The sequence below is a fragment of the Eretmochelys imbricata genome, chromosome 14 (assembly GCF_965152235.1).
Source record: "Eretmochelys imbricata isolate rEreImb1 chromosome 14, rEreImb1.hap1, whole genome shotgun sequence".
Lineage (NCBI taxonomy): Eukaryota > Metazoa > Chordata > Testudines > Cheloniidae > Eretmochelys > Eretmochelys imbricata.
The window spans coordinates 35,122,176-35,134,282 of NC_135585.1; the positions used below are offsets into that span (position 1 = coordinate 35,122,176).

The 12,107-nt window shown below is 49.6% G+C and overlaps 1 protein-coding gene across 10 annotated transcripts; it reads left to right on the top strand.

The window, feature by feature from the left end:
• The first annotated feature begins 380 nt into the window (after nucleotides 1-380).
• Nucleotides 381-8,429, top strand: LOC144275321 (uncharacterized). Of its 10 annotated transcripts, none has more exons than XM_077834544.1 (6): nucleotides 381-526; nucleotides 1,018-1,322; nucleotides 2,335-2,431; nucleotides 3,828-4,053; nucleotides 4,137-6,040; nucleotides 6,363-8,429. In XM_077834544.1, the coding sequence occupies exon 6, from the start codon at nucleotides 6,631-6,633 to the stop codon at nucleotides 7,270-7,272; it is 642 nt and encodes a 213-aa protein (XP_077690670.1). In that variant the 5' UTR covers nucleotides 381-526; nucleotides 1,018-1,322; nucleotides 2,335-2,431; nucleotides 3,828-4,053; nucleotides 4,137-6,040; nucleotides 6,363-6,630; the 3' UTR covers nucleotides 7,273-8,429. The 10 variants fall into 10 exon arrangements, with proteins under 10 accessions (XP_077690670.1, XP_077690671.1, XP_077690680.1 ...); XM_077834545.1 differs by having other exon boundaries at nucleotides 6,368-8,429; XM_077834554.1 differs by having other exon boundaries at nucleotides 4,141-6,040.
• The last annotated feature ends 3,678 nt before the right edge of the window (nucleotides 8,430-12,107 follow it).

Here is a 12,107-nt window from a genome sequence, read left to right on the forward strand (position 1 = left end):
CTCGTGTTGGGCACCCAGAAAGTGAGGCACACACCTCATGGCCAGCTGTGACATGCTTGGTTTAAGTGACTTGCCCAGCATTGCACAGGATTGTGGCAGAGGCAGGTAAAGAATCCAGTTCTCCAATCAACTTTCATAACCAGGAGACCATCCTTTCTCTTCCTGACACTCCTCCCATATTCTGCAGCAAAAGAGGCTGGGGTCCTACAGGGCACGTTTCTCTGTGGCTCTGTCTCTGGTTTATTCACTCTGGAGTTTTCTCTCCGTTATGAAGGAACTGGCTGGATCTCAGTGTCATGTTTCTGTGGGGGTTCATCAGCTGTGGCCACCGGAGGGCTCTGTTTAGGGATCCGGGAGAGGAGGCTGCTCTCTCGGTCTCGCTGTTCAGCATGTGCGGTGTTGAGCTTCCTGGGTCAGACGGTCATCAGCGTTGCTGCTGCCACTGCACCCTGGATGGGGGCTTTCTGCGGGGGCTGGACCCAGCCCCGGGCTCTGGCGACACCAGCCCCTGAGCCGGAGCCTGCAGGTGAGGGGAGAGACCCGGGGAAAGGGCCAGGGCCGGGGCCGGGGGGGAAAGTGACTCTGCACCAACGGCCCGTCCTCGCCCCAGCTCTGCTCCCGGGGGGGGCGGGGGTCTGCGAGTCCCAGAGCTGCTGCCCCCCGCCCCCCACCCCTGCTCTGCCCCCCTGAGCGACTGCAGGAGCCGAGCCAGCGCCGGGGGAGCGACCGGCCTGGGCCGGGCCAGGGACCGAGTCTCCCAGCCCGAGGGGAGGGGGGGCAGGAGGGAGACAGGAGCAGTCAGTGGGGAGGGAGGTTCCCGGCTCCCAGCCCTGCCCAGCCCCGTTCCTTGCAGCACCCCGGGCAGATTGACTTTCCTGGGACAAGGGGAGGCGCAGAGAGGGGAAAAGCCAGTTTCTGCCTCTGCCTGGTCCCCGCGCTGCTGGGGGGATGTGCTGCCCTGGGGACAGTGTCAGGGGGAGCCCGCAAAGCAGCTCCTTTGGTCCTGCTCTTTTCCAGAGTTTGGTTCAGACACTCTGCTAGTCCTGTTGGGTTTTCCCTGTGATAAAGCGACCCGGCGTTTTTCTGATACCCCAGACTCTTCAGGGTCTCTCTGCAGCAAAGCAAGCTGTGGCAAATCACAGTGTAAAATGCACTAAAGCCCCATGCAGGAGTCAGTCCTTCAGCAGAGCAACAGGACAGGGTCCGGGGCTCCTGAGGAGACTGGAGTTAAGAAGAGCACAGTGTTAAAGGACGATTCGTGGATCCTTCCAGACACATCTCAGAGACTCAAAACGGCCTAGGGATTTGGGTCTCTTCTTGGGGTAAGTCCAGACACAGGCTCCTTGCTGAGCTGATTGTGGCGTGTCTGTACTGAGGGGAATGGAGCCCCTCTCACCGCAGTGTTCTTTCAGTGGCAAACGCAGTGATGATGGTGGAGGCAGCTAACTGGAAAGCTGGTTTTCAGAGCTGGGGGCACCTGGCGTTCCCTCAGGAGCCAATGGGAGTGGCCGAAGCCTAGGACCTCTGACAATCCCGGCATGCATAGACATTCGCAAGTCCGCCAGGTTTTTTAAAGATTTTGGGTGTCTCAGCTCTTAGGAGCCAGAATTGAGTCCGGTTCCAGAGCCGCTAAGACCCCATACCCTCCGTTTGAGTAGTGGGTGCTCAGCGCATCTGAAAATCCGGCACAGGGTGTCTGAAATTGGGGGCCCAGCCTCAGCAGCTCCCTTACTTCCCAACATGGCTAAAGTGGGACGGGTCCGGTGCCTGGTGGGTGGGTGTGTGCCTGCCTGCATGCGTGTGTGGAGGGGATTTACAGAGTAAGCCTGTCCTGCACTCACCCCACAGCGGCTGTTCCTGTTGCTCCTGTCCGTTGGGGTTGGGTATGTTTGCAGCCCCCCAGTGGGTAAGAGGGCAGCTGGACTAAATTTGAGAGAGTGGTGCCCTAACCCCGTGGAGTCCCTTTGCTGCTCTGTGCCTCAGTTTTCCCATGTGTGGAATGGGCATAATGATACCACACTTTGAGCACTCTGAGAGCTATGGATGTACAGTGCTGGGTATCACTGATATCTCTGTTTTTGAAAGCTATGCTTTAGCTCAAACAGAAGCTCGGCTCTCTGAAATTCTCTGGCTTGCATTATACAGGAAGGGAGGCTAGATGACCGTAATGGTCCTTCTGGCTTAAAATCTTTAGTCACTGATCCACCTCCAACACAAACTTCATATAATTTTAAAAAAATCAGAAATGACATTGTAGCAAAGAAAATGTCGTTGGTCTGTGCTTATCTGTACCAGCACCAGGGATAACTTCTCAGTGCCTTCCTTGTTTTTAAGACGTCAGCACACAACCTTCAAGCAGAAATCTCCAACTTACACCTGTTCCTCAGAGAGCCCATCCACAGTACCACCGCTCCATGATCGTCTCCACATGGTAATCACAAGCTCACCTCACAAAAACTCATCCCTCTCTTCCTTTTAAGTTTTATACTTCCTGGACTTTTAAGTAACCATTCAGTTGCAAAGATAAAGTACCGCATGGTGTTTGCTGTACGATAAATGCACTGTCCAACACAATTAGTAGGAGATAAGGACTCAGTTTTTCCAGTTATCAGATGTAGATGTAAAACCCCACAGATCTTTCCCCTTTTCTCTTCCGTTATTAAATATTGAGATAAAAGCCAATCACTGGTCCCTTCCCCATTGACATGAGGGGAGAGAAATTAGCACTTTCTAGTTATTTATAAAAGAATGAGCTAAAATCCCCTCGGATTTTACCCCTTTTCTCCCTTATCATCAAAACCGTGATACAAAATCCCATCTCTATTCCCCTGCCTGCCCAGTCCCCAGTTTGAAATGCAGGAACTTCTGGTTTGGGAGAGAAAACTGTTGTCTGGGGTCCCCAGCCCAAGTGGGGCTGACAGTTACAGCCTGCACAATGATCAGCGCTCCTCTCACATGTGATGATAACGTTGCATCCCCCTTTACATCAAACAGAATCAGAGAGATTTGCTGATTAGGGTCTGCACGGGCGAGGGTGTGCCCTGGCAGTGCTCATCCGCAATCTAGTCTTTTGGTGCTGATGTAGGACTTATGATCTCTTTGACATTACATGTCCTGGCTCTCCAGGCCTTGGATTTTGTGGGACAGACCAGGAGGCTGTCACTTAGCAAATATAACTGGCTTTTGAAACGAAACATTTACTTTGTGAGGAATTCAGAGTCTCTTGGGAAACAACTGGAAGACTAGAGAGCAGAAAAGTTTTCACTGGAGCCGTATTTTCAAAAATGTGGGGCACATCCCCCCAGGTGTGTGTGTGCAAAGCATTAGTTGGGGATGGAACATGGAGAGGTGTCTCAGGTTTCATAACCCCTCTCCCCCAACAAACCCCACACAACCAGGTCGTTAGGTGTCCTAGTGGCAAAGAAAATCTGTAAAATGTGACCCGAGTGTGACTGATGCAGATGCATTGCTCTGAGTTTGCAGAGTGCCTGAGACAAAGACTCTGAGCTGCAACCTGCCCTATGCATGTCAGTGGTGCTGACTCGGAGGCTACTGGTGATGACTGAAATGTCAACATCAGAAACATTAGAATCCCTGAAAGAGTCTCTTTTGAGTCAGCTCTTTTCTAGGGGTCCCTCAGAAATTGTGACTGTTTGTGTCCTGGTGGGAGGCACCAGGTTTACGCTGTAACTAAAGTGTCCAAACACTTTCCCAGCATCGCAGTGATGAGATGTTCTGTCTGCAGGGAGAGATCCGGGGGGATCACGTTGTGAAATAGACTAACGCCCCTTCTGAAATCATCCTCTTTTCCCTTGTCGCTGTGACAGGCTGCAGAACAACATCCACATTACACTCCAGATCGTTCCATCCTCCCAGGGGATGGGGAAGTGACATGGCTGCAGCGGAATTGATGACCTTTGAGGAGGTGGCTGTGTATTTCACTGAGGAAGAATGTGCTCTGCTGGACCTGGGTCAGAGAGCCCTCTACAGGGACATCATGAAGGAGAACTATGAGACCGTGACCTCACTGGATAAGGATTCCTGTCCCCTCAGGTATTAGAAATTGTAGGGCCTCTAAAGTGCCCAGGTTTTGCTTCTGTTCTGGATTTTTCTTTGATTCTTTGATTCTTTTCCAGCTAGTTTCACAAGTTTGGAGATGAAAAGCAATGAAACCGGCAGAACCTTGTCTACACTACAGCTGCTACTGGTTCAGCTGAACTGATGGGAGGGTTCGTTTCTTCCAACATTCCCTGGTGAAGAGTCTGCCTTAAATCTCAGGAGGTTCAGACCCTCTAGTTCCCAGAGACCACGTGAGAAGGACTGGCCCCTCCACACCTCCTGTGGGACAGGAAATTCTGAGACACAATGGAGATGATAACCTACCCTCAAGTTTTCAAGAGGGAAGAAGGGATTGTATTTATCTGTCTGTGATTCACAATCACTAAAATGCATAAAATCTCTCATTTGGAGAGAGCGCTGATCTCTGGAGATTGAGTAAGAGGCAAGGGGATTGGTCATGCTGATGTGTTGAAGTCAGCAAGTCCCCTAGTGTATGGCGATCACTGGGTTAGATTCTCTGGCCTCTGTTGTGCAAGAGATCAGATTAGATAATCATGAAGCCTCCTTTTCTGCCTTGAAATGTATCAGTGCCTGTGATATGTCAGGATAGAAGCTGGACTAATGAGCAGCTGTGTCACTCCATTCTGCCACCTGGTTGCCTTTTAATGCCTTGCTCAAGTATGCAAGCTTCTGTGTGTGTGTGTGAGAGAGAGAGAGAAACTGCAGCCTGCCAGCCACACATGGGTTACACGCTGGCTCTCACCAGCCTGGGTTGTACTATAGGATGACCCCAACATACCCCCAGTTTTAGTTTTTACCCCAGAAAGGTGTGTCCTATACTGTCTAGCCCTCTCCTGGACAATACAAGTTATATTATGTCCATTATTCCTTTAAAAAGAGTAATATACACACGACTTGTCACCCCAAATGGAATTTCCCAGACACTTCAATGTAAACACACTGGATTAGATAAAACAACAATACAAGTTTATTAACTACAAAGAGAGAGCTTTTAAGTGAGTGACAGTAATGAGGCATAAAATGGTTACAAGGAAAATAAAGATAGGACATTTACTAATACGTAACTTAACAAATTATATCAGATTCAAGCAAAGTTTCTCCCCACATGTTTTCAGCAGTCTTAGTGACCAAACCCTGTAGGTCAAGACCCTTCTTCTAGAGTCCAACAAATGCTTCCTTTGTCTCTTTAGGTGCAGAGAATGTGATAGGGAGAGAGAATGGGTCTTGCAGTGATTGTCCTTCCTTTTTATTGTTTCAGTCCCCCTTTTGAAAAACATTTCCGGCTGGGCACCAGGAGACAAAAAGGCTATGTGGAAGGATATTCCCTGCTGCTTTTTTCTTACCTGTTTGAGTTTTCTTTGTTCCCTGCTTGATGACTCTGTTTACTGCTTCAATGAAAATTAAGTACAGCACACATTGCTTTGTTTAGGACAGACTGGTTTGCCAACTGTGGGGTTTGGAACAAGTGTTAAGAACACCATGCAGGGGAATCTTATAACTTACGTACAATGTTGCCACACACATTTTACCAGGACAGTGCTGATCAGCAAATTATGAGTTTTCAAATGATACCTCACAAGGCATATTTTGTACAAAAAATATTACAACAGTGTGTAGGGTGTGAACACAGGGGTACATTCTGTCACAACATCCTACAAGGGGAACAACACATCCCCCAGCAGGTGTCTGATTCCCCTAAAATGTCTCTGTGACCTAGATTCCATCCATCCATCCAGATCCTATGTCCCTCAGCACAGAAAAAGGCTTGGTTCAAATCAGGGAAAGTTCTTTGTAACAAATATTCTCTGTATCAACAGCAATCCCTGGTCTTCTTTCCCAATAGCAGGATTTGCAGTTCCCAAACCTGCTGTGATCTCCCAGCTGGAGCAAGGGGAAGAACCGTGGTTCCCAGGTCTGCAGGGTACTGAGGAAAGTGAGATCTCCAGGGGCACTTGCACAGGTGAGGAATCAGTTATTCTGACACAGAAATGTTAAGACAAATAAAAAATTGGGATTCCCACAAGGGCCCTGTGAGCTCACCTTGGTCTGGATCATTCCCAGCAGTGGCTAAACGCTCACGGCATGAGGCACCAAGTCTGGCTGCCCTCTAGTGGTACCTGCCTTGCTTCTGACTGTTCAGGTGGGAGGTGGAAGCAGAATGGATCCTCTCCTCTGGAGAAGGGTTGTGGAGAAGGTGGGGGGAAGATTCAGAGCCTGATTTTTTCGATTGCCCTAACAATTATTTTGGGTTGTTTTCCCCTTTCCTATTCCCTTTCCCACAGCACAGGGAGTGACTCCTGTCTGGATTCTCTCTCTGTCCCAGCAGGCCATCGGACGGTGAGTGAGACTGAGGGTGGGAACCCTCAGCAGGAAGGTCCTGAGCAACTGGAACCACTTGGGTCGGTATTGGCAAGATCTGAAGAGGATGTTTCCCACAGTCAGTGTAGACCAAAAATAGAGGAGAGAAGCCACCTAGTGGAGGCACTGGGTCAGGATCCTGGGGAAGGTTTTCAGGACCTGAAAGAAATTATAATCCAATCGAAAATCCACATGAGAGAGAGTAAATACACATGCACTGCGTGTGGGAGATGCTTTGGGCAGAGCTCGGACCTTATTGTACACCAGAGAACGCACACGGGAGAGAGACCCTACAGTTGCCTTGAGTGTGGGCAAAGCTTCAGCCACAACTCCAACCTGCTCCGGCACAGCAGGAGCCAAACGGGGGAGAAACTCTTTATCTGCCCTGATTGTGGGAAAAGGTTCATTGGTACCGCTGACATCAAGAGGCACCAGAGAATCCACACGGGAGAGAAACCCTACAATTGCTCCGAGTGCGGGCAGAGCTTCAGCCGCAGCTCGAATTTCCTGAGGCACCAGAGAACCCACACAGGGGAGAAGCCCTTTCAATGTCCTGAGTGCGGGAAGAGCTTCCGAGAGAGATCAGACATCTACAGGCACCAAAGAACCCACACAGGGGAGAGACCCTACCAGTGCCTCGACTGTGGGAAGGGCTTCGCTGTGAACTCAGACCTGATTAGGCATAAGAGAGTTCACACGGGAGAGAAACCCTATCAGTGTCTGGGGTGTGGGAGGAGCTTCAGCCGGAGCTGCCACCTGATTGCACATGAGCAAACGTACATGGCCTATAAGGCCCCGATGAGCAGAGGGGGGAGTGAAAAACACATTTGCTGATCTTCTCATATGTCAGGGGAATTCAGCTTTGGCGTATCTGTCCGCCTGTCTCTGGACGCTTGTCCCTAGCTCCTCTCCCCCTCCACTACCACTGACTGGCCCTACAAATGCCACATCTGCTCTCCTTTTGCTGGCCTTGCTGTGTCGAGGTTCCTTTCTGGGATGTTTCTTTTGGGGTGAGGTGTTAGTGGGGGTAAGCCGGAGCGGTGTAGAGATCTGATGTCAGCTGGGTATAGAGCAATGCTTGCAACACAGATCTGTCAACTGTCCTGCTACTGCTGACTCTACACTGTGCTGCTGCAGCTGCTGGGAGGATCCACAGGTTAGGCTGGGAGCAAGTGGGGTTAGGAGACCAGGAGAAAATACTGTGGGGAAGGTCAAAGGACTTGATTTCACCACCCCAACCCCTGTAATGACAGTGCACCCTGGAAGTATTGGCTCACCTAGCCGCCACAATCCAGCCAGACTCAACCCCTGGGCCAAGGTCCCCGCTGTGCTTTGATCTGCCCAGCTTCCAGCCCCAGCTGCTACTCAGTAACTGTCTGCTGGGTGAGGGTTTGGGTGTCAGCTCAGCCCATGGTTAGCAAGAGAGCCCAGAAGGTGCACCCGGATTAACAGGGGCCTCTCCCCACCTTGGATGGAGCAGGGGAAATGAGACCTGAGGGACTGAATGTTTTCTCAGAGGGTCCCCACATTAAAACAATCTCAGGGCTGATGGGCAGCTGGCTCCAGTGGGTGGCCTGGAGCCATGGATGGCAGCAGTGGGCACGTTTCTCTGGGACCCTGTCTCTGTCTTACTTGGTTTGGAAGCTTCTCTGTGTTTTGGTCAGATCAGTCATGTGTTGCGTTTTCCCAGGTGAGCACAGAGAGGGGGCTTGATTGCCCTATCAGAGGGCTCTGGCTATTGCTTAGGGAGAGGAGACGGCTTTTGCATTACCTCTGCTCAGTCTGGGCAGAGTTGAGCTTCCTGGGTCAGATGGTGCTTCAGTACCCATGACCCCTCCCAATGTACCCAAGCACCATGTCAGAGCCCGGGCTGAGCAGCTCTGCTCCCCAGTGGGGTTTGTGCAGGGAGAGCCCTTCCCTATCGCCCCTCTCTGCTCAGCCCGGGCGACTCTCTCCGGGGGCTGGAACCAGCCTGTGGGGCAGACCCGGGCTCTGCTGACACCAGCTCCTGAGCCGCAGACTCCAGGTGAGGGGAGAAACCTGAGGGAAAGGGCTGGAGCTGGGCAGGAAAGTGATACTGCACAAACGGCCCCTCCTCACCCCAGCTCTGTTCTCGGATGGGAGTCTGCAAGTCCCAGAGCTGGTGCCCTTCCTGACTCCACCCCCCACCCTGACTCTGCTCCCCTGAGCGCCTGCAGGAGCTGAGCCAGCTCCAGGAGAGCGAACATCCCAGCACCGGGCCAGGGACCGAGTCTCCCAATCTGAGGGTAGGGGAGAGGGGGCAGTAGGGAGACATGGGGAGAGACTGGAAGGGGCAGCAGGAGCAATAAGTGGGGAGGGAGGTTCCCAGTCATGCCCAGACCCATTCCCTACAGCACCCCAGGGCAGACTGACTTTCCTGGGACAAGGTGATGAGCAGAGATTGGAAAAGCCAGTTCCTGCCTGTGCCTTGTCCCTGCGCTGCTAGGGGAATGTGTTGCCCTGGGGACAGTGTCAGGGGGGATCCCCTAAAGCAGCTCCTTTGATTCTGCTCTTTTCTAGCATTTGATTCACAGACTGTTACCAGGAATCTCTTTTCTGCTGTCTTTTCCATCCCCTTTTGAAAAACTCAATTTGATTTTCAAACCTCCTGGCAATGCCAGCCGTACCAGGGCTGTCTCCCTGCTCAGAATGGGTCTGGTTCTATGTGGCTTTTCACATGATCTGGCTGCTTCAAAGGTGTAATGACTGACCCAACAGGTCCGTGGGGGTGCGGGTGCCTGTGCAGGAACACCCGGATATCCCGATTGGGGTCATGGGTGTGAAGCCCTAAATCTCAGGTCACTGAGTCCCAATGCGTATATTTGTGTAGGAGAGAGACCAATTTTCTGGGGGAGGCAATTTGACTCCCAATCCATCATAATGAGGTGTTCATCTCCTCCTGGGTATGTGCCTGTTCCTTTCTGGACTCAGAGGATAGACAGTCACAGGTGACCCTGAGTTGATCAGTGACTCTGATACCGCCTGGTCCAGCAGAACCCTTGGCAGAGGAGAAGTCCCCTATCAGCCTCTCCTCATTGCTCCAGCCCCAGCTGCTGGGCCTGAGGCATCTCTGCCAGCCTGTTGGGAGAGGGATTTGCTTTATCAACCTTTTAATTCACTTCTCCTGCTTCTGCCGCAACTCAGCTGGACAGGCTGGTGAAGCTGGTTGTGCTGCCTTGAGGAAGTTGCCAAGACATTCTTCTCTCAGGTTCCAACTCACCCCATCACTAGAAATGTCAGCTGACTCCTGTATGAATCATAGAAGATTAAGGTTGGAAGAGGCCTCAGGAGGTCATCTAGTCCAATCCCCTGCTCAAACTGGGACCAACACCAACTAAATCATCCCAGCCAGGGCTTTGTCAAGCTGGGCCTTAAAAACCTCTAAGGATGGAGATTCCACTGTCTCCCTAGGTAACGCATTCCAGTGCTTCACCACCCTCCTAGTGAAATAGTGTTTCCTAATATCCAACCTAGACCTTTCCCACTGCAACTTGAGACCATTGCTTCTTATTCTGCCCCTGTTTCTCATAGGGCTGGGCCACAAATGGCAATCAAACCACCAGGAAGAAAGAAGTTCTTTATTTCTGAGATAGGAAATGATTATATAAAATGACAGGGGTTAATACAATGCTCAGCATTTGTATTTTATCAGCCAAGAAGCCATTCTGGGCACTGACTGCTTTTCAGCAAAAGGAAATCAAGGCAGAGAGGATGTTCCTGGCCCACTTAAATTGCCCCTTGGCCTAAGGTGCCTGGGTCACACCGTCAGCTTCAGGCAGGGGCAGGGGCAGGGTGTGTTATTAGCTACATCATTAGTAGTTTGTAGCAAAGTTCCTGTAACACAGAAACCAAATCAGATCCCAGGGAGCTATCCAGGGATAACCCCATCCAGCTACCACCTCTTACAGTGTAAATCTTTCTCCCTACACTAGGCTTTTAACATGTTGGCTCAGACCCACCTTCAAAACCCACCTTTTCTCCTAGGGAAGACCCAGCTAACAGTTTCTGTCTGAGGTGGGGTGACAGGCACTGCACATGGTGTCTGGCTGAGGCTGTCCCACTCATTTATACAAGGGCCTTCTAATGTTCTCTGTAACATTCTCCATCCTATTCCCTATCTACTGGCTGAGATTCCTTTGCTAGCATTTCTGACTGCAGAAATGTCTGCAATGCCAGTTCCCCAATCACTGCACTGAGAGGAGGATTAGCAGAGCTCCCCTCCAGGCAGCAAGGGGAGGCCCTGCATTTCTGGGGCTATTTTGCAGGAGTATATAAGGCAGACTGTGCCCACTGAAATGATCTCACACCCAGACATTGCAGGGAGGGATGGGGAGGAAGTCCTCTTGAAGGTTAAGTAATTAGAAGGCAGGCTAAGAAAAATCCCAGTTTATCATGTAATGGCAGACAGCTAAAAGGTGACAAGTTTTTAAAGTCCTTGTATACAAATGCTAGAAGCCTAAATAATAAGATTGATCTAATAGGCATCACAGAAACTTGTTGTAATGAGTATAATCACTTGGACACAGTAATACCAGAGTTCAAAGTATATCAGAAATATACAGGTCATGCTGGTGGGGGACACAGATCCTAAACCCTGTGCACACAGCAAAATACCACACACACACACAAATTTGCACAGAAGCATGACAATTTGCATAGAAGAGATTTTTTTTGTACACACAGCCTGTCAAAAATTTGCACAGAAGACATTTTTTGGGCACACGGACTGTCAAAAATTAGAGGGAACATGGAGTCACACTATATGTGAAAGAAAGCGTAGAATCAAATCTTAAATTAACCTAACTGTACCATAGAATCTCTTTGGATATTAATTTCATGCTCTAATTATAAGAATATAGCAGTAGGGATATATTACTAACCACTTGACCAGAATGGTGATAGTGACTGTGAAATGCTCAGGGAGATTAGAGAGGCTATAAACATAAAAAAACTTCAATAATAATGGGGGTTTTCAACTATCCCCACAATGACTGGATACATGTCACCTCACGATGGGATGCAAAGACACCTTACTGACACCTTAAAAGACTGCTTCCTGGAGCAGCTAGTCCTGGAATCCACAAGAGGAAGACCATTCTTGATTTAGTCCAAAGTGGAGTACAGGATCTGGTCCAAGAGGTGAATAAGCTGGACCACTTGGTACCAGTGACCATAATATAATTAAATTAAACCTCACAGCAGCCCAACACTGTAGCATTTAATTTCAGAGAGGGGGACTAAACAAAAATGAGAGTTAGTTAAATAGAAATTAAAAGGTACAGTGCCAAAAGTGAAATCCCTGAAAGCTGAATGGAAACTTTTTAAAGACATCATAATAGAGGCTCAACTTAAATGTATACCCCAAATTAAAAAACATAGTAAGAGAACCAAAAAAGTGTCACCATGGCTAAACAACAAAGTAAAAGAAACAGTGGGTGACAAAAAGGCATTCTTTTAAAAGTGGAAGGTAAAGTCTAGTGAGGCAAATAGAAAGGAGCATAAACGCTGAAAAAGGAAGTGTAAAAATATAATTAGGAAGGCCAAAAAATAACTTGAAAAACAGCTAGCCAAAGACTCAGAGTAATAGCAAAAATATTTTTAAGTACATCAGAAGCAGGAAGCCTGTTAAATAACGAGTGGGGCCACTG